The 24,632-nt window shown below is 38.2% G+C and overlaps 1 protein-coding gene across 7 annotated transcripts; it reads left to right on the forward strand.

The window, feature by feature from the left end:
* The first annotated feature begins 1,871 nt into the window (after positions 1–1,871).
* On the forward strand, positions 1,872–24,482 carry LOC137944285 (TSL-kinase interacting protein 1-like). 7 transcript variants are annotated; one of them, XM_068789923.1, is made up of 14 exons: positions 1,872–1,943; positions 7,708–7,930; positions 8,158–8,240; positions 8,327–8,374; positions 16,151–16,260; positions 18,282–18,366; positions 18,547–18,823; positions 21,294–21,473; positions 21,554–21,681; positions 21,759–22,000; positions 22,448–22,805; positions 23,091–23,471; positions 23,584–23,709; positions 23,904–24,481. In XM_068789923.1, exons 2-14 carry the CDS (start codon positions 7,807–7,809, stop codon positions 24,123–24,125), a joined length of 2,364 nt encoding a protein of 787 aa, XP_068646024.1. In that variant the 5' UTR covers positions 1,872–1,943; positions 7,708–7,806; the 3' UTR covers positions 24,126–24,481. The 7 variants fall into 7 exon arrangements, with proteins under 7 accessions (XP_068646024.1, XP_068646027.1, XP_068646028.1 ...); XM_068789926.1 differs by having other exon boundaries at positions 1,892–1,943; positions 7,780–7,930; XM_068789927.1 differs by lacking the exon at positions 1,872–1,943 and having other exon boundaries at positions 2,047–7,930; positions 22,448–22,521; positions 22,618–22,805; positions 23,904–24,482.
* Positions 24,483–24,632: the final 150 nt, after the last annotated feature.

Below are 24,632 nucleotides of genomic sequence, written 5' to 3' on the forward strand. Positions count from 1 at the left end.
TGGGGCGGGTCTCCCGATGATAGAAAGTCTACCTCTGATTATTGCACGACTGTTGGAGGAAATCTAGTCATTTGGAGGAGCAAGAAACATAATATGGTCGCAAGATTGAGTTTTGAAGTTGAATATCGGGCAATGGCACTACCAGTGAGTGAGTTGTGATGGCCGAGGTCATTCATGACTGAACTGGGCTTCCGAATAACCGAGCCGATGCAATTTCATTGGGATAACCAATCAACTATCTATATTGCAAACAGTCCAGTATTTCATGAAAGGGCCAAACATATTGAGATATATTGTTACTTCATTCAAGAAAAACTCTAAGACGAGTTAATGTCTATGTAGTATATACCTTCGATAAATCAATTAGCAAACATCTTCACAAAAGTGATTACTGCGAAGTCACTCATAGATATATGCACCAAGCTAGAAATATTTGATGTTTTTTCACCAACTTGAGGGGGAGTGTTGGAGACATTAAAGTGGCATATCATATAATTAAGAAAGTGAATGATATAAGTTGTAATTATTTATAAGTTGACGGTTACTATTCTATTTGCTTATGTACTAGGGCATTCAAGCCCCACCTATTTAAGTAACATTGTGAGGGGAAGGAAGCTCATCTGAGCTCTTTTCTAAACCCTAATTCTCCACTCCAACTCATGCCTCTCACACAAGCTCTCTTATCTTCATCTTCTTTTCTCTTCCTTCCTTCCTTCTTCTTCTCTCTTTTTCTTTTTCTCAAACCTAGTTCCTAAGGGTTAAACCCTAGAATTTAACAGGAACTCAGGGAGATATGCTAAAAATACATGGATTATAAATATTTATATACTTTAAGAGATTTCTCAACAAAAAAACTCAAATTGTGGAAACCTTGGCTCTTTGAAAATTGTATGAAAAATCTAAGGAACTTCAAATTGAAACCCTAGAATCCCTATTCTAATGCCATATTAGTTTTTATGGTTTTATATTTTTAAGGTGTAAAGGGTAGAAGGAGAAGAAGCTAGGGCTTGAGGTTGGAAGAGAGAAGTCAAGAAGATAAAGAGAATTTGAGGAGCTTCCCCTTAGATCATGAATGGGGTCAAGCTCTTTCTTCATGAATTTATATTATGTTTAATTATAAATTACAAGAATACCCTCATGGCTTCTTATGAATAATGCAAGAGAACAAAAACAACTAAGTCAATGTAATACATTATGCTTTTAACCTGAATATTCTTTATAGTCCAAACAATCTTTTTTCTCATAGTTTCTATGGACGAGATTTTTTTTTTTTTTTTCCGAATGTTGATGTCATTGATGTCTTTTTAACTTCAAATTGGTTGTTTAAAAATTCTTTTGAACATTGTTAATTTTAAGTAATTTGTTACCATCAAAACTATAAGAATTCAGTTCTTGACCAACAAAACTTAGTTTGAATGACATGCGATTCTAAAACCTAATATTGCTTTAAAAATATTTCCATCACTTTCTCAAGAAATATAGAAAACACATTGTTTAGAAGATGACTTGGTGTCAAAGAGGACAATAGAAAAAGAGAGTTGGATGAGAAAGAGAGAGAGGCAATTGTAGGTGTAAAAATATAGAAAACAAAGAGAGAGAAAAAAATTGAGAAATTGCAAAGCTATTTTTGTCTTTTCGTGAGTTGGAATCTGTAAATTATTTTTTATTTGAAAAACTAGTAATCTACATTGATGCACTTTCTTTTCTTGACGCTTACTACACATTGGGCCAGATCGCCCACATGCAAGAAGCACGGCAATATCTGGCACGTGTAAGCTCTTTGGTTCTCCTGTAAAGAATTTTCTTTTCGATTTTCTCATCCGTAGGTGTTATTTTTCCCTAAAAAATTTCAAATTTCCCTGTTTTACCTTCTCATCTCAAATTTCACTGTTTAGGGCCGCTATCTTCTAAAATTGTTATCTACAGATCTATTCTCTTTGCAGGTCGGTAATTACTCCTTACTTTTTTGCTTACATTTCCATTTTGTTAACTGAACTAAATGATAGTGGTTATTGTTATTTTTTTTGTTCAATATTTCGATTATGTTTGACGGCGTCTAAGAGGTTATCGTCTTTATTGTGTCTCGATATTTCTTTTATTCGTTTCTGTTGGGATCTCTTTTGAGTGCTGTTCCTTCAGGGTTATTTTTTGTAGATTCTTATGGTTGGTGACCATTTTAGTTTGTGGATTTTATGTTGAAGATCAATTGTCGATTAACGTATGATTCTTTACTTGAGCTGTCGAGAGTAAGAACCTATTATTATTTAATCTGATGACCTGTAATTCTTAATGCTGTTCATTCGAATTGAAGACCGACTCCTGGGATGTTTGTTTTATAGGATCTTTTTTGGTTACTATCTGTGTTTCTGCTTGTTTTTTCTTTACTTGGATGGCCACCATTGCTGTAATTCCAAAATCCATTGGCTTACGACATGAATTTTGCTGGTTTTTTCTTTGGAGGTTTGTCTGTCGTTGAAGTTGAAACTAGAGTTAAGATTCATAACTAGTTCATTTTTCTAACTCTCAGATCTTCGTTTTCATGATGTGCTGCCGAAGCTTCTCATTGTGGCTCATTGACAATTGCGTTTTTTGCACTATGTAGTTTGGAAATGTAACTCTTAGGTTTTTTGAGTTTTCTACATCATTTATTGTATTTTGCTGATTCATTGAGTTTTTATCAAGTTAGGAAACATATATGCCTCTATGAATCTAGATTTGTGGTCCAATTCAGTTTCTTATCATCTTGTTTACTGCTGATCAAGGTTATTGATTTGTTAATTATGCGAACTGAAGCGGGCAAAATGTCTTTAAACAAGACTGAAATTCCTCCATCTGGAGTCATCAATGTAGTTGGAATCTCAAGCAATTGATTCAATGTTGCTGTGCAATATTAAAGCCTAGTTTTGAATCAATGCTGATGGTTATCTGGAGAACTTATGTCAGAACTTCACATCTTCAATTATATTTTTAGGAAAGAATGTGGTCTAGAGCTGAAATTCTTCACCATTCACCAGCACCATCATAAAAAAAAATTAGTAGGATTTCATACAACAGAACATTTAGTAAAAAGACCAAGATCTACTGCCGCCACATAAATGGAGGTCATATATGCTACCTTTGGCAGCAGTGATAGTTTTGGTTGTGTCCTTCGTAGGATGTATTAATTTTTTTTCATCTCTTTTTACAACTTGGTGAGCAACCAAACCAAGACAAGGGCAGAATGCTTATCTATATAATGTATCTATTTCCGATTCTTTTTCTGTCTCTATTTTCAACTTGGTGAGCAACCAAACTGAGACAAGGGCAGAATGCTTATGCATATAATGTATCTTGGTTGCAAAATAGATTGGTTTCTCTCCGAAGTAAACGGCATGTAGTCTATTTCTTGAGAAATTGCTGCAATTTTTTGTCCTTTGCCATTATTGAACTGTATTAGGTACCTAGCCAATACTTCAAAAGCTCCAAAGTTGATGAAATGTAGAAAGGTAGACCCTTAAACCTATCCTGTATTAGGTTGGCCCAGTTGGCCCACTCTACAATAGCTCCCACTCTGGACTAGGTAGCCCTTTGATAGAACTCTCCGTGAAAAGCTCCTATCTTTCCAATCAAGTGTAAGGGAAGAATCAAAGAGGGAGATTAAGAGGGTTGGAATAATAGAGAAGGGTAGATCAACAGGTGAAGAGAAAAGAAGAGAAGTAAAGAAGAACAAAGACGAAAAGAAGGAAGAGATTGGCTCGTGAGGAGAAAAGAGAAGAGGGAAGAGAGAGAAGAGATAGGGCACGAGTACAGAGAGGGAAGAGGGGAACACAGAGGTAAAAAAATAACGGCTTAGGATTTTGCCCTCGCCCTAGCCAAGTTTTTTCTATTTATAACTTTTCAATTACATCAAATAGGAAACTCTTACTTTAACTAAACTTTAGTAAACAACTTTGACTAAGATTCTAATTTTAGAGATTACATCAAATAGGAAACTAAAACTCACGCCCTAAACATGACTTTTTCAATTAAGACTGCTTTTTTGACTTTTGTCAGGAGAATTTCCAAAATACCTCTAGGTTGCCTCCTACTCCCCCCTTTTTGCTTGGAGCCATGTCACCTCAAAACTTTCTAAATTTGAATTTCCTTGCTTAATTTAAAAAAAAAAACTGAATTCTATCATTCCACCCCTTGAAAGACCAAACTTGTACTTAAGGTTGAACACTGGGAAACGCTTATAAGGAGTCTTCTTGTGTAACAACGGTTTGAGGTGTCGATTCCTTCTCCTCCTTAAGAAGATACATCTAATGTCTTTTGCATATGGGACTTGGAACAAATTTCTCGTTACAATGAAACATACACCCTTGCTTCGTCTCTTAACCATCTCTTCAAGAGAGAGTTTCGTGAATAGGGGGAAACTCTCCTCGGTTAAGGCAACTTTGTTGGCTGTTGTTGGAGTAGGGGACTGGAATGGTTGGAAAGAAAGTCCTCTAGGTAGAGACCGTAAGAGTGACAATTCCTGAACTCTAGCATGATAAATTGCATCAATAAGAGTTTTTAGGTGAATAGTCTCACTTTGGTTGCCAACTCAGGTTTAAGTCCTCCAATAAAATTTCCAACATGGATGTGTTCCGGCCATTGAACTCTATTTGAAAATTCTTTCAAACTCAGCTTGATATACCTTAACCGAGCTTGTCTACTTGAGTGGCTAGAAGAGAGTCGGAGTCTTAATACTAAGTTGGTCCAAAACGAACACAAAGGGCTTGCACAAACACTTGCCAAGAGAGGAAAGAGTTGGCCTTGTTGTGCCACTAGAACTATCTTTGAGCATCCACTTCCAAGTGCAAGGATGCTAGTAGCACCTTTTGGTCTTCCTTAGTTGCATGGAAAACTAAGAATTGCTCAGCCATGTAGGCCTAATCAGTTGGGTCATCATTTGCTTTGTACTTTGGGAAATCAAGCCTAGCTATCCGTTTAATTTGTATTTTTTATTTTTTGAGAAGATCTGGTTGTAGGGAATTAAAAGGTGAGAGAGATTGATCAATGGAGGGTGATTGTGTTGAGTGTGAGGATAGGTGGTACACTGGTGGTGCCTAGGATTAGGGTTTAGTTGGTGGTACGAGTGAAAGTTTGAGTTGTTGGGGTGGGTTAGGGTTGTGAAGTGAGTCAAGTTTGGGTTGACTTTGGAGGTAGGTTGATAATGAGTGTTAGGTGTGTTTGAGTGATAGAGGTAGGGTTTGCATGGGTACGCAAGTGATACATGGTTTTGCCTGGGTTGTTGTGGTGGTAGGGTGGAGGGACACTTCATGGGTGTATTGGAAGGAGTGATTCGGTTGGGAAGGAGAAAGAGTGGCTGAGGTGGATGAAAAATACGGGGAGTTGGGTGAGAGACTGAGAGAGAAGCTTGGCTTGGTGGGAAAGTGGGCCGAGGAGGTTGAGTGGGGTTACCATTCAAAGAAAGATTCTGGTGAGCAGGGGAGTTGGGGATGATTGGCATGGGCAACAAGAGTGGTGGGAGAGAAGAAGAAAAGACTATTGCAACTGTTAGGAATTAGATGCCCTAATTCCAAACTAACATGAGCAATAATAATGTTAAGTTGGGTATCGGAAGAAGAAAAAAGCAAGCCCAAAAATACAACAAGATTTATACAGGTTCGCCTTAAGGTGAGACTACGTCCTGTCTTTCGCCGCTACAGTAATCCACAATGAAGATGAAATAATTTACAAGAGAAATCGCACACACTTACAGGTGTTTTTCTCTAACCTCTCTCGGGCAACTACACAAGATCCTTCTCCGATAATAAACCCTAATAGTGGCGCCCCAAATATAAAGAGAAAACTAGGGCAACTGTAATACAAGAGTGAAATCCCCAAACTGCCCTTAATGAAACAACAATCAATATATCGTGGACCTTTCGGGGGCTCCCCGTCCCCCTTCTAACCCCCACGACGACTTTACCACAAAGGTCAATCTGCGTACTGACTCAGCGGAAATGCGTTGATTAGGTTCCACAACTTAACAACAAGGACTGATTTGGATGAAGCTTCTTTGTCAGGAGGCTGATGAGAGGGGGAAGGTCTCGAGAATTTTTCTTCCTTGCATGAATCCATCCAAAGTGAGGTTTTCAACACAGGTTCTTAAATAAGAGAGCTTTACTCTGTAGTTGATATTTGCTCTCCCCAAGTTGATGTCATTTCAAGTTGAGCACTAATTATAGCCAGATTCTCTTTGCTAGGGCCAACAACATCTTCTATCTCTTTGTCCATGCTTATTGTGATCGCCATGATTAGAAAAAGGGCTTTGATATGACTTTGATAGAACCCTACTTTGGAGAGGTCCTATCTTTCAGCCAAGTGCAAGGTAAGAGTGAAAGGAGGTTAAGAGGGTTGAAGAAGAGAGAAAGAAGAAAAGAAGAAGAGAGAGAAACAGTGAGAGAGAAGGGTTCGTGAGAAGATAAGAGAAGAGAAGGAAGATAGGCTCGTGAGGAGAGAAGAGGAAAGAGAGGGAAGAGATAGGGCATGAGTAGGGAGAGAGAGGCAAGAGGGGAACAAGGAGGAAAACCATAAAGGCTTATGCTTCTCCCTTTACCCTAGCCAAGCTTCTTCTATTTATAACTTTTCAACTACATCAAATAGGAAACTCCTACTTTAACTAAAACTTTAGTAAATAACTTTGACTAAGACTCTTAACTTTAGATTCTTGTTGTTAGAGTTTGGCTTCCTTGACCTCTGTATTGTTCTCTCTCTGTTAATATATACATCATTTAAAATAAAAAAAAAAAAATAAGACTCTAACTTTAGAGATTACTTCAAATTGGAAACTAGGAATCCTAATAGGAAAGTAAGACACACACCCTAAACATGACCTTTTCACTTAAGACTCCTTTTTTTACTTGAACTTTTTAAACTTTTGTTAAGAGAATTGTCCAAAATATCCTTAGGCTGGCAGCCCCCTCTTTTTGCTTGGAGCCCAAGTCACCTCACCTCAAAACTTTTAAAATTTGACTCTCCTAGCTTAATTATATAAAAAGAATTGAATTCTATTAGAAAGTGCAATTTCTTGATCCCTTTGTTATTATTGAACTTTATTACTTTTTAAAAAAGAACTATAAAATGCTGCATTCCTGAAGCTGTATTGGTTATGGTCAAGAAGAAAATATCATGATATTATGTATGTGGTTTCGACTTTCCCATTTTGGAATTTATATGGTGACATATCATAGGGGAGCTGGTTCATTGACTGGTTCTTTTCTTATTTTGTGCTGTCATCTTTCTCTGAAGCCTGAAATTGCATATTTTGTGGTGTATCATCAACTTTTTCTTATCTTTCTTTATTTCTTTTAGAATTTTTTTTATCCTCTGCTTCCTCCCTCAAATAAAAAGGTCATATTAGCTGTTTATTTGTTTAACATGTTATGTGGGACTGGAGTTCTTATGATCCTTCGATTATATGAGGGAAGGTTGCCTGGTTCTTGCCTTCTACATGTTTGCATACTTTTTTTATTTAGTGGTAGAATGAAATGCCTCCATCCATTGAATTGAAGAATAAATGGATGTTAACAAGTGAACTCATGTACATAATGTGAGTGGATTCTGTCATTTTCTAGGTCATCTCTCTATAAGTTTAGTTATGAAATCCAGAACACTGAACTTTGAGTTGCACCACTGATTGCCTTACATTTCTATGTGAATTATATCTTTCTTTTGTCTCATGAAGCTTCCAACCTGCAGACATCTTCCCATTGTAGATCTTGAAGTTATTTATCTGCAAAATCTTACTTGATGGAGTTGGTAGACATGCAGAAATAGGCCTATTTTGACATTTTCAAGATGCACACCGAGCCACATATTGGGGTTGAACCTGAGGCTCATACCTCAGGAAATGTACTAAAAAAGAATGCAGATCTTGGTGCAGCATCACCCTGTCCTAAGGCTGTCATTATCCAGAATCCAGGTATGGTTGGCTTCTTTTTAGCTTCTACGTATTTCTAGTTCGTGTTGGTGGGAAACTAATGCCAATTGTCAGCATCATGGTTCTTTCAATAAAATAACTTATATGCGAAGAATGAAAAGGATATTGTACCTTGTTTTAAAAAAGGGAATGGTTTTTATCAAAGAGAAATTCTGTAAATGCAACTTTTATGGCATTGAATTTGTCATGATACCAAGATTCTGATGCAGTAAAAAAGCAAACAAGACAGTGGGCTGCTTGGACTCGGCAAGAGGAGGAAAATTTTTTCAATGCGTTACGACTAGTTGGCAAGGCATTTCCCAATCTAATTGTATATCTAATATTGATCTCTACTGGCAGTGGATTTTAATTAATGTCTAGTTTGCCTTTTGCTAACAGGATTTTGACAAGATAACATATCGTGTTCAGACCAAAAACAAGGATCAGGTAAACTCGTAACATGTGTAATCATTGGCGATTTACTTATGCAGCAATTAGCAAATGATTGAGGGAACAATATATCACCTTTAGATTATTCATGAAAGGAATATTAATTAAGGGTAGTCCTATGTGGTTGTCTGTTTGTGTGACATGATTGATACTGCCGCATGGAAAATTTTTGATGAAGCTTCTAAAACTCGATCATGAAATGAGATGTGAAAAGGGTTATAGGTCGCCTTAGTTTGTTAGTTGGGTTGTCAGGCCTGTGGGACTTATTCTGCCTATGCCGGGAGACGGTTGTTCAGGTTTCTTTGTGGTGGAAAAGGTAAGTATCTTGCACTGAAAGGTTATGTGCAACACTGAGCCAGACTTTTTGTTTTTTGTGATCTGCAAATTTACCTCTGGCAAATCATGCAAACAATTGCTGTTGTGAAGGCTTGCCACTTCTTGGTTATATGTTTGTGTGGTTAATAAAGTTTTTAGAAACTACTGGCTAAATCTGGAATAATTTTACTAATAAAAAAGGTTTAAGGTTTTAGTAAAGTCGGAGTTTCCAAAAATTATCTCTTTCTGTTTGTAGCCTCTCTTCCCTATTCATCTCCTCCCTTTCTCATCTCCCTCTTTCTCTCTCCTTAGATGAAAGAAGCCATAATAGTGGGAGGCGACCTTCATATACAAGGGAGGAGAAGCTGGTAAGAGGTTGTTGGGATTTGCCACATTGTAGACCAGGTGGTGTGGGTAAGGTAGCAAATGGGTAAAATTATCAGCCCTCGTTTCTCTGGTGGGGAGAGCTTGGGTGAAATTCACTTGGTCAGGAGGTAATGGAAGAAGTCAGCTTGGATCCTACTGAAAGCTGCTGATGTGAAGGGGAGCACATATTCCCATTGATTGTATAAAACACAAAAATACAAAGAAGTAAAAAATCGAATCAATTTTAGATAGTTGAGACTCATGGGTGAGGGACTGAGTGACTGGAATCGCTGGGATGTTCGATCAGCATCTCTATGTTGAACATGATGACTAGTTCCTCCCGAACTCCCACTCTTCTTCTTCCTGCATGACTCAGCGAAACATTTCTACGTAGATGTCGTAGACTACGTTGATAACTTCAAAGGTAAAGTTTCCATCCCTTGAAGGCCTCATATGCATGTTCCTCTTTTTGTATTCTGGCTCAGACACTTCATAGAAGCTTTTGCAAAGATGTTGAGGAGTAAAGAGGCGAAGAAAGTTATATGGATGACAAACATCTGCTTTTGTTTCAAGCGTAGAAAAAGAATAGAAAATGAAAGCAATGCTGCAAAGAACCCCTTTCTTTATTTGATGTAACTACTTTAGCCGGATGAGAGGAAACCTTCATGTCTGATTTTTAAGGGGGGAATTCATAGGAACCTATCCCAAATTTTCTTTTGCTAGGCCTGTTGCTAAAAAACCCACTTTTTTTTATCATTACAAGGTTCATTGGAATATGATACCTAATCCCGAAAATACAGCATCCTACTTTGTTTTTACTACCCAAGGCTTCGATACATTTTGAAATTGATAAATCTCTACAGGAGCGAGTGCTATCAGGGAACAATTAGCAGATCTGGATTTGAGAATTATTACAGATCATTCGTTGGCAGAATGGAAGGAATTAGGGGAAGAAGGTTCCATCGGGAATGAGTGAGAAGATTAAAAAAAAAATGGAAGAAGAAAGGATTGTTTGTTTAGACTCATAGAATTACCTAAGCATTTCATCTGAAAAACAGGGATCCAGAGTGGATTGTTTTGTGCTTATTACCAGTTCTTCCTCTTGAGTTGAGACCCATTATTCAGATAGATGGGGGTAAACTAATGAGTTCGGATATTGATGAACTCTATTGAAGAGTTGTCTATCAGAACAATACTCTTACTGATCCATTCACAACAAGTAGATCCACACCATGGGAACTCATAATGTGTCAGGAAAAATTGCTACAAGAAATCGTGGATACATTTCTTGATAATGGGATCCGTGGACCATTGAGGGATGGTCATAATAAAGTTTACAAGTTGTTTTCAGATGTAATTGAAGGTAAATAGGGGTGATGTTGCAAGAATTTACTTGGTAAGCGAGTCGATTATTCTGGTCGTTTCGTTATTTTTGTGGGCCCTTAGCTTTTGATACATCAGCGTGGATTGCCTCGAGAAATAGCAAAAGAGCTTTTCCATGCATTTTTAATTCGTGTTTTAATCCACAACATTTTTTTTTTTTTGATAAAGATGTATTGCATTAAAAGGCGAAAATTTACAAAGGAAGAGGGAGCAGATCCCTAATAACAAGATGTTGAATGGATGTTCCCTGTTTGGCAAGCACATCTATTGCCGAATTTGCAGATCTCGGAATGTGAGACCAAATACAAGAAAATAATGAGGTAATCTCTAAAATCTCCTGGAAGATTTCCCAATGCCTCCATGGCGGAAAAGAAGTGCCTCGACACCAACCAATGACTACCTTGGAGTCCCCTTCTATGTGAATTGGGTCACTGCATTTATCTTTGAACACCCGGAGCCCATTGAGAAGACCATGTAGCTCTGTAGACGTTGAATCGGAGATACCTAATGGACTCGCATAAGAAATACACTGATTGTTAGATGGGTCCGAAATCCTTCCTCCGAAACCTGCGATCCTCGGATTGCCAAAAGAAGAGCCATCAAAATTCAATTTTAAGTATCCAACTTCCGTGGGAGCCCACTCCTTCATAACTTGAACCTTGGTCACCAAATGCATCCTTGCCAGGTTGCTCCAGTTTTCACGAATGGAGGTGCCCTTGAAAGAGCAAAAAGACTTCTTCGTTAGGAGCCATGTGGAAATTTGACCCGTCACTTTTTCCGCTACTCTTGCCTCAGATTCAAATTTAGCCTCGAACCACCTCCTATTACGTTCGTTCCAAAGCCCCCAAGGCACAAAATTGGCACATGCTGAGAGCATCATTTTACCGAGCCCAGGAAGGGGATAGCCAGAGATTGACTTGCTAAAACAGATCAGATCGGCAGATATACATATTTGCAAACCCAATTTGCACAAGACAGAGGTCCACACCTTCCAAGAGAACTGACACAATAGCAGGGTATGCCTGGCGGATTCTGCTTCAATGTTGCAAAAAGGACATAGTAAGTCTACAGAGGGGTGACCCCTTCTTCGAAGCACATCCGCCGTAAGGATCTTATTTTTGGCAAACACTCCACATGAAGAATTTTACCTTTAGAGGGGCACAGAGGCGCCAAACAAAGCAAATATCTAGCTCGTTCTGCGTTGAGTCCCAACCATTAATGTGTCGATATGTAGATGAAACTGAGAATTTACTGCTTTTGTTTGGCCACCATATTAGTTTGTCTACATTAGAAGGCCTCATCCTGACATGATTCAAAGAATCCATTAAAGAACTTGCTTCCATAGCCTCTGTATCAGAAAGACCCCTTCGGGGGTGGAGGCTCAAATCACCCCCTTCGAAAGCATTTGCCACTGTTATCTCCCTTTGAGTGGAAAAAAGGAAGAGGCTTCTAAAAGAATTTCTCAATGGTTCCTGCCCTGTCCACCAATCGTCCCAGAATTTAAGAGACCTTCCACTGCCCACAAAGAATCTACAGGCTGAGGAGAAATCCTGAAGAAGCAAATAAAGAGATCTCCATATTGAGGATAGCCCTCTCTGATTTCCCCTAGACTTCCACCATGAGGAATTCCAGCCCAACTTGGTACAAACCATATCCTTCCAGAGGTTTGAGGAATTTGTGTTGAACTTCCATATCCACTTGAGGAGCAAAGCTTTGTTCATTTCTTTTGATTTACGAATCCCTAGTCCACCTAATTTCTTAGGCAAACATACTTCATCCCATCTAACCAGGTGATATTTAAAGGAATCACTCGAACCTCTCCAAAGGAATCTTCTTTTCAATTTATCCATGGTTTTGCATACCGAAGACGGGCAAGGCATAAAGGACAACACATAGTTTGGGATCCCAACAATACATGACTTGAGGAGGATCAGTCTACCTGCTTTGCTGAGGAGCCGCCCCTTCCAAGTTGCTAACCGAGCTTCAATTTTTTCAATCACCGGGTTCCATAAACTCTGTGAAATACGCCCATGAAAGAGAGGGAGACCAAGATATTTTGCAGGGAGAGTAGTTCGTAAGGGGATTCAATGCAGACTTTGATGGGCATCAAATGGCTGTTCATGTACCTTTATCTTTGGAAGCTCAAGCGGAGGCTCATTTACTTATGTTTGCTCATATGAATCTCTTGCTCATTTCTATACCAATGCAGGATATGCATATGGTTATGGGACTATATATTAACAATTGGAATTGTCGAGGTATTTGTGCAAATAGGTATAATCCATGGAATCATGGACACTATCAAAATAAAATAGTTGGTGATAATAATATAAGTATATGAAAGGGAGGGAACCTTATTGTTGTAGTTTTGATGATGCTCTTGGAGCTTATCGTCAGAAATGAATCAATTTAGAGAGTCCTTTGTGGCTCCGGTGGCGACTAGATCAACGTGTCATTGCCTCAAGAGAATTTCCTATAGAAGTTCAATATGAATCCTCAGGAACTTATCATGAGATTTATGGACACTATTTAATAGTGAAAAGTGTCAAAAAAGAAATGGATGTGACCATGGAATTGGCCCAGGTAGGTTTACCAAATTTATCCTAACATTTATCAGAAACATGGTTTGACCCACTACACTGAATGCATTTCCAATCCCTTCTATCGTTTCTACCATGACCACAGATAGAGAAAGAATGAAACAGACCTTGACCAATTCATATAGTTTGATCCATTCAACTGGATTGTGGTTATTTGAATAGGCTGAGAGTGTTTTCCATCTAAGTTCTCAGTTGTCCTTCGGACAACAACTTGTGTGCTAGATTCAACAATTCAATTTCATAAAAAAATCACAATTCAACCCAATATGGCATCAATAACCAAATAAAATCACTTTCCCCAATTTAATTTTTCTTGCGTAGGCAAGTGAGCCCCACAATCAACTCAATTAGGGCAAAACAAAAGCAATGTATCCAATTAGCAATCCAAAGTACTCATATTCAGCAATTAAGATCACAAATTGATTAAAAAATTATCCAATTGCATGAAATTATGATGATGCAGGCTTTTGGGTAGATGCCGCAGGCTTGGGGATGACATAGGCGAAAATGAAGGAGCGCTTCAAGTAGAGAACATTGAATGACTTCAAATCCCAATAGTCATTCAATTAAGAGTAGTTGCCACTAGCCAATAGGTTATGGCAGGCAGAGAAAGGGAAAAGGTGAAATTTTTACCCTACCAGTCCAAATTTTTGTGAAGAACCTTCAATGGAGTTGCCCAAGATTGAGAAAGGAGCCAAAAAACTGGAAGAAATCTGCTCAACACTGATGTTACTGCTCTGATACCATGAAAATAAAGAGATTTGAGGGAGAAAATGAGTGAAAGAAGAGAGGAAAAAGAGAGGACAGCAAGCAGCCTTGGCTGTGCTGAAGTTCATGCCAGAAAGGCACGAGGTTCCTCCTTTTTTTTCAGGGTTAAAGTTATAATTACATAAATGACAGAAGTGCACCTAGATACAAAAACTCTCATATCTCCTAAAATATACCTCTTATTTGAATGAAACTTGATCCACAGGAATATAAAAACATTATCTATCTAACAGACATAGGCTAGGATAAAACATAATATGGAAAATGACTGAAATACCCATGAACTGGTATTTTAACAGTACTAGGTTTCCAAATCTTAGCTATCTGCCTCTATGACTTGTGAAGATTGACAGTGAGTGATGGTGTTATCTGATTATCTGGTGGGAACTCTCCATCCTTGGTCTCCCTCCTCAAGAGGAACAACTGAGGCTCTCTTTTGAAGATAGTCCCAGGTCAATCAGGGGCTTACAAGGCTGAAATTCCATCCATAACAGTGGAGGGATGTCCTTCTGGGGTATTGTTGTCCTTTTGGTCTTTGTGTTTGGCATGGGATCAGTGTGCTTACTTTTTTTCTTTAGCTGGGTGTCAGAGGAAAATCTTCTCCATCTTTGGTTCCTTCACAGCTACAATGAGCTAGAGGGACTTGTTTTAATTGTTGACCATTTCCTGGACTGACCTTCCACAGAGTGCAAACCATATTGCTGATTCATTGGTTAGAACTGGAGGCTTCTCACAGCAACTTGTTGTGACAACTTATTTATTTTTGTTTTTGAAATGATGCTGAATTTTATTAGGAGAGAGCTCAAACGAGTAGATTACAAGGGGGGAAGCCTTCCCAAACAATGAGAGATTGCTGGGAGGTTACGAATTTTGCCAATTTATCAGCAAAAGAATTGGCTGATCTAGGAATGAGGTTCCAATTACAATGAATGGATGATGATACAATGTCAGCAATACAATCAGTGATTGGCCAGTGGTGCCAAGGGGGGGGGGGGGGGGAGCTATCTTTTGAACACCAGCTGATGACAATCTTTGAGTCTCCTTCGATAAGCAGCTTGCCATGGAGACGCTCTTTGAAGATGTAGAGGCCGAATAGAAGAGCACTCACTTCAACAGTATTTGAATCAGCAGTGCCCACCGGCCCAACATAGGATAGAATAGGGTCTCCACCGCTGTCTCTGAAAACACCACCAGCCGGCCCAGGACAGCCTAAAGCACTGCCATCAAAATTGAGTTTGATGTAGTCGCAAGGGGGAGGATCCCAGGTGGCCATAACCGGATTCTTGTAGGGACCTACCATATGCGCGATCAAAACCCAATTTTCCCAAAGGGAAACACCCGATAGAGAGGCAAACTCCTTCCTAGTATGTAACCAACTTGAGATAAGGCCCACTGCATGAGAAGCCGTATTATTGGGGGTGTTAACCTTGGAGTTGAATCTCCAGTTATTTCGCTCAAGCCATAGGCACCATGGGACATGTGCAAGGCATGCCAAGAGAATTAGCTTACCCAACCTAGGAAGGTGGATCCCCATAACCATCTCATAGGTGCCAAAGAGGTTCTGATGTAGCGTCCAATCTTCTGAAAGATCTTTATCCGGACTTGCCAAGAAAAATCACAATGTAAGAGAACATGCTGGACTGTCTCGTCGCACACACCAACTTATTTTTTTTTTAATTGATGCATGTAGAAAAGGAGCTTTTCTAATTTTTGGTATTTTCCTCTTTCTTGTATCCTTGGTTCCCTCTTGGTGCTTCAGGATTTTCTTCTCCTTGTTGAAATCTTCTTTTTTTGCCATGAAAGAATGGCATTTTTTTAGCACGGCAGGTCAGTTTTACCTTCTGTGTGCATTATGTCAATCTTCTTCTGTGACTTGTTAATCTTTATTATTTTGAATTTTGACCCTATGCTCTAGTGAAAGTTGAACCCAAGACCTCATATTAGAAACTCTCCCATGTAGGCATTGACCCAAAGGCCTACTCTGCATCATATGCTAATCTTTTTAAAGTTTGTGATACTAATGTGTTGTGTTCTGCATTTCTCCAACTTCTTTGTTGTTATTATATATGTAGTTGTTAGTTTTCTTTGTACTATTTCTCCTATCTTTTTTTTTAATGAAATCTTTTTCTGATTCTGATGAAAAATTTGTCTATTGGGACTTAGCTATGACACTATATGAGATCAGTTATTTCCATCATAAATGTTAATGCATGTGGTGTATGTATTGTCTGTAGTCTTGTCTGTCTACTGGTAGAATCCTTTTGGTTATTATTTAAAGCCTCTGTTATTTTACTTTCTAGTCCGTAGTCGTGCATGTTCTTAAAAAGGATTTTAACTGCAGGTCCGACATTACTACTATCGCCTGATAAGGCGTATGAACAAGCTGCTTGGTCCTGGATTTTGTCTTGATGCCAAAAACTCTAAAGATACTATTGCCGCGATGCTTCGCTGGTAACTAGTGCTAACAGCTTCATGGGTTGTAAAGATACTAGTGCTAACAGCTCTGGGTTGTAAAGATTCCTGATTTGCCAGTCCTATATTTCTAAGTAGATTTCTGTCTAATTGTTTGAGGCAAATGTTTTAGTCTTCTTTCTGTGTTTTTATGGCTTCGAGTATTCATTTTTTGTTTTCTATTGCTTACTTTATGTCTGACTTAGGTTTTTAAATTTTGTCTTTTCCCTGAACTTCTGAGTGGACTGTGCTCTCCTTTGAGAAATCCATTTTTACTTGTCTGTTTTTTTGGAAGTTTTGGTTTGCTAATGCAAATGTTCATCCTGAGAAAGGCCAAAAAATTGGTTCTGTAAGAAAAAAATTTGTTGTTGTAAGTTAAGGTAATAATGGTAGAGAGGTTGAAGCCTTATATATGATGTTGTGACTTCAGCTTATGAATCTTTATGTATGCATCAAGGAGGTATAATTCTATTGGAAAATTTGCATGTAATTTTTGACATTTTACTGTAAATTCTGCTGTTTTGCACCTGTAGTAGGGGCCAGAAACTCTGAACTCTACTTTTTTCTCCACATGAAAACAGCCCATCTCATAATTTGACATTTTGGAGTTGACTTTATCACTTTTTATTTGGTAGGTCATGTTAAGCTAACGTCCAATTGTTGATCGGTTCCCTATCAATTTTTTACTTGGTAGGTGGTACTTTGATAATGTCAAATATCAGATGTTTTAAGAATTCTCACTGTCATGAAAGCCTGAGGCAGCTATGTGGGTTCGGCAACATGTTATACTCATTTATTTTTGTCTAAGTTGCTAAGTTGGCATTCTTTAGGTCTTCCTCATCAGTGCCTTCCATGTCAAATTTACTATTTTTTTTGTGTATCAAGCAACAGAATTAAACCTTTGTAGGTGGTGCACCATCTCAAATGGTTCTCTGTTATTCTTCTTTTTGTTATGATATCAAAATGTTTTCTCTTATTTTATTTTTAGTATTATATATATATATTTTTTTTGTGTGGAAAATTGGTCCCAACACTCATTTGTGTGTCACCCTCGTTCTTTATGAATGTTGCTTCTCCACTGCTGTACTGCTCCATAAAGCAGGATTAGTTGAACAGTGTCTTTCTGTAATTTTCCTTCATGTTCAACATCCACCTATTCATGACATCCGTGATGGAAATCTTCTCTTCTACTTCCAGCATATATTTTTTATGCTACATTTTCATTCTCTTGTCTCTTGTAGATTTGAGCCCAGGTATCTCAAAGCATTTGTTTTGGTAAAGCTTGCCCTCAATATGCATGGTGGAAAAAAATTCTCAGATTGCCTAGTAAAACTACAGCTAATGTATCTAGTCTTTGATTGTTTTATCTAATAGAAATTAGTTTTGAGGCCAAGTGCTCCATGGGGCTGTCTCTTGATTATATGCAGTAAACTCATCCATGATAACTGCAAAACTGTGGGGGCTTAATCATTGTTATAATATCTAAGGACTGGCAGCACCTGTGTTTTCAGATTAGTTATGACCAGGTGTGGGTGTCTGGCCGAGACATCTCACATACTGGGTGAGACATTTTGAACTTTCAGAGTGCTAGATGACATGCTCTCTTATTACGGTGGTACATGATATATCACCTTAGATATATGTCTCAGAGTTTTTACTGAGCAAAACATCTTTGGAATCTGTGATGCCCACCCTGGTTATTGTACCTTCATCCATGTCGTTAATGATATTAACATATCAATATTTTTCACCAAGTCAACCAGGTTTCTCTATCGTAGTTCTTTAGATGTTTTTGTTTTGTATCATTGAGCAAAATCTCTGTTGGCATGGTAACTGCCTGCCCATTTATATTACTGGTCTCCCCTAATTTCCTATCTGCTGTAAAAGAAGAATCAAAGTTCTGCTTTTTCTTAGTTATTTCTTTTGTTCACTGCTTTTGGTGGAATAAAATTTTACCTTCGTCTTCATCTTCAAAAAGAAAAGAAATTTGAGGAACCTTTTTGCTCTATTTGCTATGGCAGGTGGTCTTTATTAGAAAAATATAGCTGCACTGCCTCAAAGCTCCATTTGAAGCCTCGAAGGTTCAAAGTATTTGTGGAGGCTTTGGTCAGTTTTCTTCTGTATAATTCTTATTCTGAATTTCTTCCACAACTTATATTGTGCATCTTTCTCACCACTTTCAAATAAAATTCCTTTCCACGCATTATATTTTGTTTCCTCCATTTATATTTAGTGACTTGTGTTTCTTCTCTGGAAATATATTTTGATTTTTGTCTTGCCATGAAGGAGCATCAACTTTTAAAAGATCGGAAAAAGAGTAGACGGAGACGGTCACATGGAGAATGTTGCCATCCATCACCTTCAACGGCAACCATATCTCTTCTTAGTAAGGCACATGGAAATGATGCTCGTTTGATGAAAGTACTCATTGTTGATGGCCACAATGTTCAAAAAGTGGTTTCTGCAAAAGCCACTTCTTCTTTAAAACACAATGTTAGCACAACCTCTTCTTGTAACAGAAGTGACCCTACTCTGAAAAATGTCCGGCAACGACGAAGAACAGGTGAGTCTTAAACTTGTATATTATGATCTAATTGTAAGTGAAAGTGAAAGAAATGCAGACACAAAGAGAAGATGAGATATGAAATAAAGAAGTGGGACATTAAAAGAACTCTTATTAAACTAATTTTTGGGTTACCAGCTAACCAGCTTCAAAATAACTATTCATTGGGAAAATTTTTCAGTATACAAAAAGGAGTAGTAAGACATTGGAAACAGAAAATAAATAGGAGTCCTAAAGCTTACTGCTCTAATTTTCTAAAGTTAACTGTTGTTTGAACAATGTAAAATTCATTAAAAGAAACATGGGCATGTAGCCCTACATGGTTAGTACAATGGAAAATGAAAATAAATGAAAGAAATTATAGTCAGTCCATATTATGACTCAATTTTATAACTTGTTGTTGATGTAAGATCTCTTCTTTAGTGAGTGAATCTGCCAAAGAGTGTCTAACAAAACACATTTTTTTTTTTTTGATAAAGATGTATTGATAAAATGAGAGAACAAAATTTTACAAAATTTTGGGGGAGCATATCCCTTAAAACCAACGATTGTAGGTTAGCTCCCTGCCTAGCAAACACATCTGCTACTGAATTAGCGGATCTTGGAATGTGAGTCCAAATACAAGAAACAATTGAGATAATCTCTAAAATTTCCCGAAAGGTATTCCAATGCCGCCATGGGGGAGGAGAAGGATTCTCACACCAATCGATAGCCACTTTTGAGTCACCTTCGATATGAAGAGGCCTACTGCAATTGTCCCTGAAGACACAAGACCGGAGAGGTGGCCATGTGACTCAGCAAACGTAGAGTCAGATATGCCCAAAGGGCCGGCATAAGAGAAGAGCTGATTGCCGGAATGGTCTGAAATGACTCCTTCGAAAACCGAAATCCCTAGATTACCATGAGATGAGCCGTCAAAATTTAACTTAAGGTGACCAGGAGCAGGAGAAATCCATTCTTGCAACACCGGGATCTTTGTCCCAAAATGCATCATAGCCATATTTCTCCAGTTTTCACGAATAGGGGTTCCCAAAAAGGAAGAGAAGGCTTTCTTAGTCAGAAGCCAATTAAAGGCATTGGTTAGGTCTGCTATTTCCAGGACATCTCAATCAAATCTTTATGGGGGATTCCCTAAGGGGTTTCTCCATGAGACCATTACAGCAGAAACTCCCTCAATGACAAATGGCTGGTGCAGCATTTGCAATAAAGAATAAGTCCTTGAAGAACCAACCAAACTTCTGCTTCCATGGGATCTACCACCCCAACTGGTCCTGAAAAGGATAATAAGGTACAACCCCTATGAGCTCTTCTGACACCTCCAACATCCCTGGGTCTAAGATTTCCTTGAACTACTGCCAAAATTGAGTTTGAAGCAAGCAACTGTTGGGGAGTCCAAACTTTTGTGCTGATCTGAATTACTGTAAGAAAAGCTTAAAGTGACATTTTTCTAAAGAAGCTCCCATATAATCCATAAAGGAAATTATTAATTGAGCACCATGTGAGCACCATGTGAACTGATTTCTGAATAACAGCACCAACTGAATCAATCCAATTTGAAAAGACTTTTATTTCTTTCTTGCCACAAGCTTCGTATAACTGCTCCTCCAAAGATCTTCCAAAGCGTATTACCCCAAGAAGGGAGTGGATAAAAGATGAAATTTCAGCAAGCCATTTATTAATTTTCTCTGGAAAGCAAAGAGAAGGCCAAATATCCTAATGTAGGAATACCAAATCTCATGGACAGAAGAGCATTCTGAAGAATTTGAGCAATAGATTCCTCTTCTTCATCACAAAAATGACAATTCATTAAAGGCGGATGGAAACCTCTTAGTCGCATGTTGGCAGCTTGCCTTTGAGCACCTTTCACACAAAAGCCTTAACCTTTGGTGGCCCAATAAATTTCCAAGCAATGACAGGGACCTTTGAATATGTTGTTGCCGTTTTTGTAAGAACAAGATAAGAGGAGGTAACTTGAAAGAATACCTGAGGAATCTGCAGACCAAATGAGCTTATCTTCACTCTTGCCATTATAGTAAAATTGGCTGGGTAAAAAGTAAGACTTTGATTTACAGGACTATTTTGGACTTTTAACTAGAAAAATGACTTGCAGTCGTAAGGCTTGTAGGATAATTGTAGCTCTTCGTGACTGCAGTCTTGAACATCCCTCACAAACCAAAGAGTACATATTATGGAGATGTAGCTTGAAGGAAATAGATAGAAAGAACTTACTTCGAGACCTAGAAAGATGTTTACAAGTTGGTAGTGGAGGCCGTGCATTCCCAGGAAGAAAATTATGAAGCTTGTTGAGAATGTGTCATATGTTCTTTTTGAATGATAATGAAATCTTCTTAATGTCATTTAAGTGCTATTTTTTCTACTTGAATGATGACGAAATTTGTAATGTCATTTAAGTCCGTTTTTGCATTAAGTTGATGATTAACTTTGTATGTGCTATTTTTTGGATGTCTAGGTAACATGTCACCTGCTTGTGACAAAATGGAGGAGAAAGCTGTTACTTATGGAGTTAGCTTGGTTGCTTATGCTGCTGAGCACTTGGAGCAGACGACTGGTAGTGTAAATAGAGGTTGTCATGACCAAAGTCAAGCAGGGAATGAGGTGGAGTTGCCTCACAATCTGTCTCCATCCAAGAGTATGCGACTTACATGAGACCTATTTGTAATATTTGTTTTAGAAAAATATTTGATACTAATGTTTTAACAAATGATACAGATCTTTTGTCGCCAACATCTCAGCGTGGGTGTTTACAAAATATTCCTGAAATTAATGGACAGCTTCCTGTGAAACTCAAGCTTCAGTTGTTTCCAGTGAACGAAGTTACTCGGTTAGCTCTGGAAAAGGTAAGAAGATTAACAACCAGGAATTATATAAATCAGGATTGTGAAGGTTCTGACACTTTATCTCTCATGGATTGCAGGATGAACACAATCCACACCTTGAGCTGACATTAAGTGCTCGGAAAAAGATGTGTTCAGTGTTAGAACACCTGAATCGTAAATGGGGCCATTCAAGTATAATATTATCAGGGGAATTAATGATTTTCCCTTATAGTCGGCAGGAGGCTCTCTCCAGTTTTAAAAGATGGACTTCAAAGGACACAGTTTCTACTGCTGCAGATGTATATGCAGCCATTGGATGCCCCTCTGTTTTCCGTCTAAGGTATTTATTTTATCTGTTATCTAGTTTAACTCTATGTTTTAAGCATTTATTGATCAAGTAAACTTGGGATTACTCAATCATCCGTGCTTGTACCCTTTCTTTGTATTTTTGTGTTCTCAAATATGCTTTTTTACCGGGAGAAACCCAATGCAGTCGTATGCTTTTGCTGGTCTAGATTGTAGACGACTACTCCTTTCTGTAATGACCAGGGTTTCCGACCCGGAATTGGGAACCGATCTGAGAGGTCTGGTTACCCTGGTAAGGACCATATGATGGACACTGAAATGTTTTAGGACATACTAACATGTTATAAATTGGGCCTCTTCTATTTCAGAACTTCAGGAAGTTATTGAGGCTATTTTCTTGTGTGCATACTCATATGGATATCTCAGAATGAAAGGCTACTTTTTTAAGGATCTTAGCAAAGCTGACATAATTGTCTTTAAGGTACGGCTGGTTCCCCCATCTGGAGGTGAAGGCAGTGTCTCTTCCAGCATCTGTGCCACAATCTCTATCTACTGGTAACAACCTGAAATCTAAGTGCAGTCAAGAAGGACATATAGAAGTCTCAGTTCCTGATGGATCACACCTGGGTGTTGATTCCAACCAACTTGCAGAATCCAATAAGAGCCAGCCTGCCTCAACTGCTGAAGGAACTTTTTCTACCTCTTCTTCAAAGCATAAATTGAGTAAGGCATTTCCAGTGGATCAGGAATGCAATAATCCTGTGTCCTCTGGCTGCATAAGTCATTCCTTGTGTCTGAAAGAAAGCTCTGGAGTTATGAAGAATCACTGGGAAGATGGGGTATGTGTATCAGTCTCTTCGTGTCTATCATCTAAGACTGCTTTTTTAAATCTTATGCCTTGTAGAGCCTTATACATCCTCAATATATCATTTTTTTCACTGTTATTTCACCTATTCAATTTAAAGATCAATGTCTAGACACTTATCCATGGGGTGGATGTTCAGTTCTGACTCGTGTATTCTGAGATCATCGTGCACATTTGCACAGAATGCTACCTGTGCCATCAGTCTAATGCAATTTTATCAGATATTTAATAATGAAGTGGGTCTACCTCTCTTTTGCAGGAAACAGTGAGAGCAAGTGATGGCATCATCTTGTCAGCAGGGGAATGGGCTGACAGTCTGACTAACATTACTGTTGGTGATTTATTATCGGAAGCATCTAGAGCTGCAGATGCCAACTATAGTGAACCTCCTGCTCCATGTCTGCAGTCAATTCCATTTAGCTGTGATTCATTTGATGCTGCAATTGCTGCCCATATTTCTTCTGGTTCCAAAGAACTCCAAAACCATGTGTCCATATGGGATGGTGAAGAAACGCGTGATGCATTTTCTTTTCAAAAGCTTTCTCCTTTCAATCGAGATGTTTCTAGTTCAACACCAGGTGCTTCTTTGAATAGGAATATCTCTCATGATTATCCCGTTGGACATCATGGCTTAGTTGAGGTTTAGTACCATTTCTAATTGCTGTTTTCCCATAATTTTTAACTATACTCCCAACTTTTTTCTTCTTCTGAAGGTTTTCTCACAATGTGAATACTAATTTATTTTATTATAGGATCTTGGTGCAATTGGAAGTACTAATGATCTTGCCTGTGAAAGGAATCCTGTGGGCGGTTCTATTTCATCTGGACAGGACCATGATGATTCTCAAAGGGGTCAATCTTCGACAGATATGTTCTGGGTATGTGGATGTCTTGCTCTGAAAATGACTTTTGATGAGGTTTTCTTGGTTGTTTCAAGATTCACTCTAGTTAGTTATTCGTGGAGCTCATATTGAGAGATCTACTAGCTCTCTTACCTTTTAGAATTTCATAGTGGTAGTTTATTTTTGAGTTTTTAGGATTTGTCTTCTAATATTTATGCATAACACTGCAGCCAGATTCTCTAGGACCATTAGACCTGGATGTTTGCTCTCGTTATCAAGGGCCGGAACTGATTCTTGGAGATTCTGTAAGTCTTAGTGGGTTGAACCGCTTGATAGCAAGTAGTCTTGATGCATTTCAGAGTTGCTCATTCTTCAACTCGGATAAGAAAGAATGCCTGGCAAGTGAAACTGATAGAGTGAAAATTTCTAGTAACATAACATATGAGAGATGAAGAGGTGTACAGGAGATAAGACTGACCACTCTAGGTAGGAGAATGCCCAAGAAGTTTAAATGTATATTGTCAGGGATCTGAGGAGATGAACCAAGCCCTGTAACCCCAATGCTCTGTACATTCCTCAATTGTACTTCTAAGTAGTGCAATCTGATTTTTGTACAAAGTGAAACTGCCATTAAAAATATTTAAAATACCAATAGTTTCTGTTTATCTGCTTTAACTGATTCAAATGTATATTGCTCTTGTGGATTATAGACTGTAAAGTTTGAATACTCATACCTTCATTGACAAATTTGTTAAGAATTTAACAAGGATATGTTGCAAGGGTAGCATGGACAGGAATTTTATTGGAATATTTGTGGGTGATGAATGCATTCTTGGACTGATATATGAGAAATGTGCCTTGATAATTGTGAACTATTTGATAGCCTTTGTGCCGGAAATGTTCAATTTCTTTAATGATCTGATAATGTTCTTCAAAGAGAAAATATAATTAAGACCCAC

This window comes from Aristolochia californica, unplaced genomic scaffold (genome assembly GCF_029961685.1).
Source record: "Aristolochia californica isolate CCGP_79_NKW_82.1479 unplaced genomic scaffold, dmAriCali1.0.hap1 SCAF_11, whole genome shotgun sequence".
Taxonomy (NCBI): domain Eukaryota; kingdom Viridiplantae; phylum Streptophyta; class Magnoliopsida; order Piperales; family Aristolochiaceae; genus Aristolochia; species Aristolochia californica.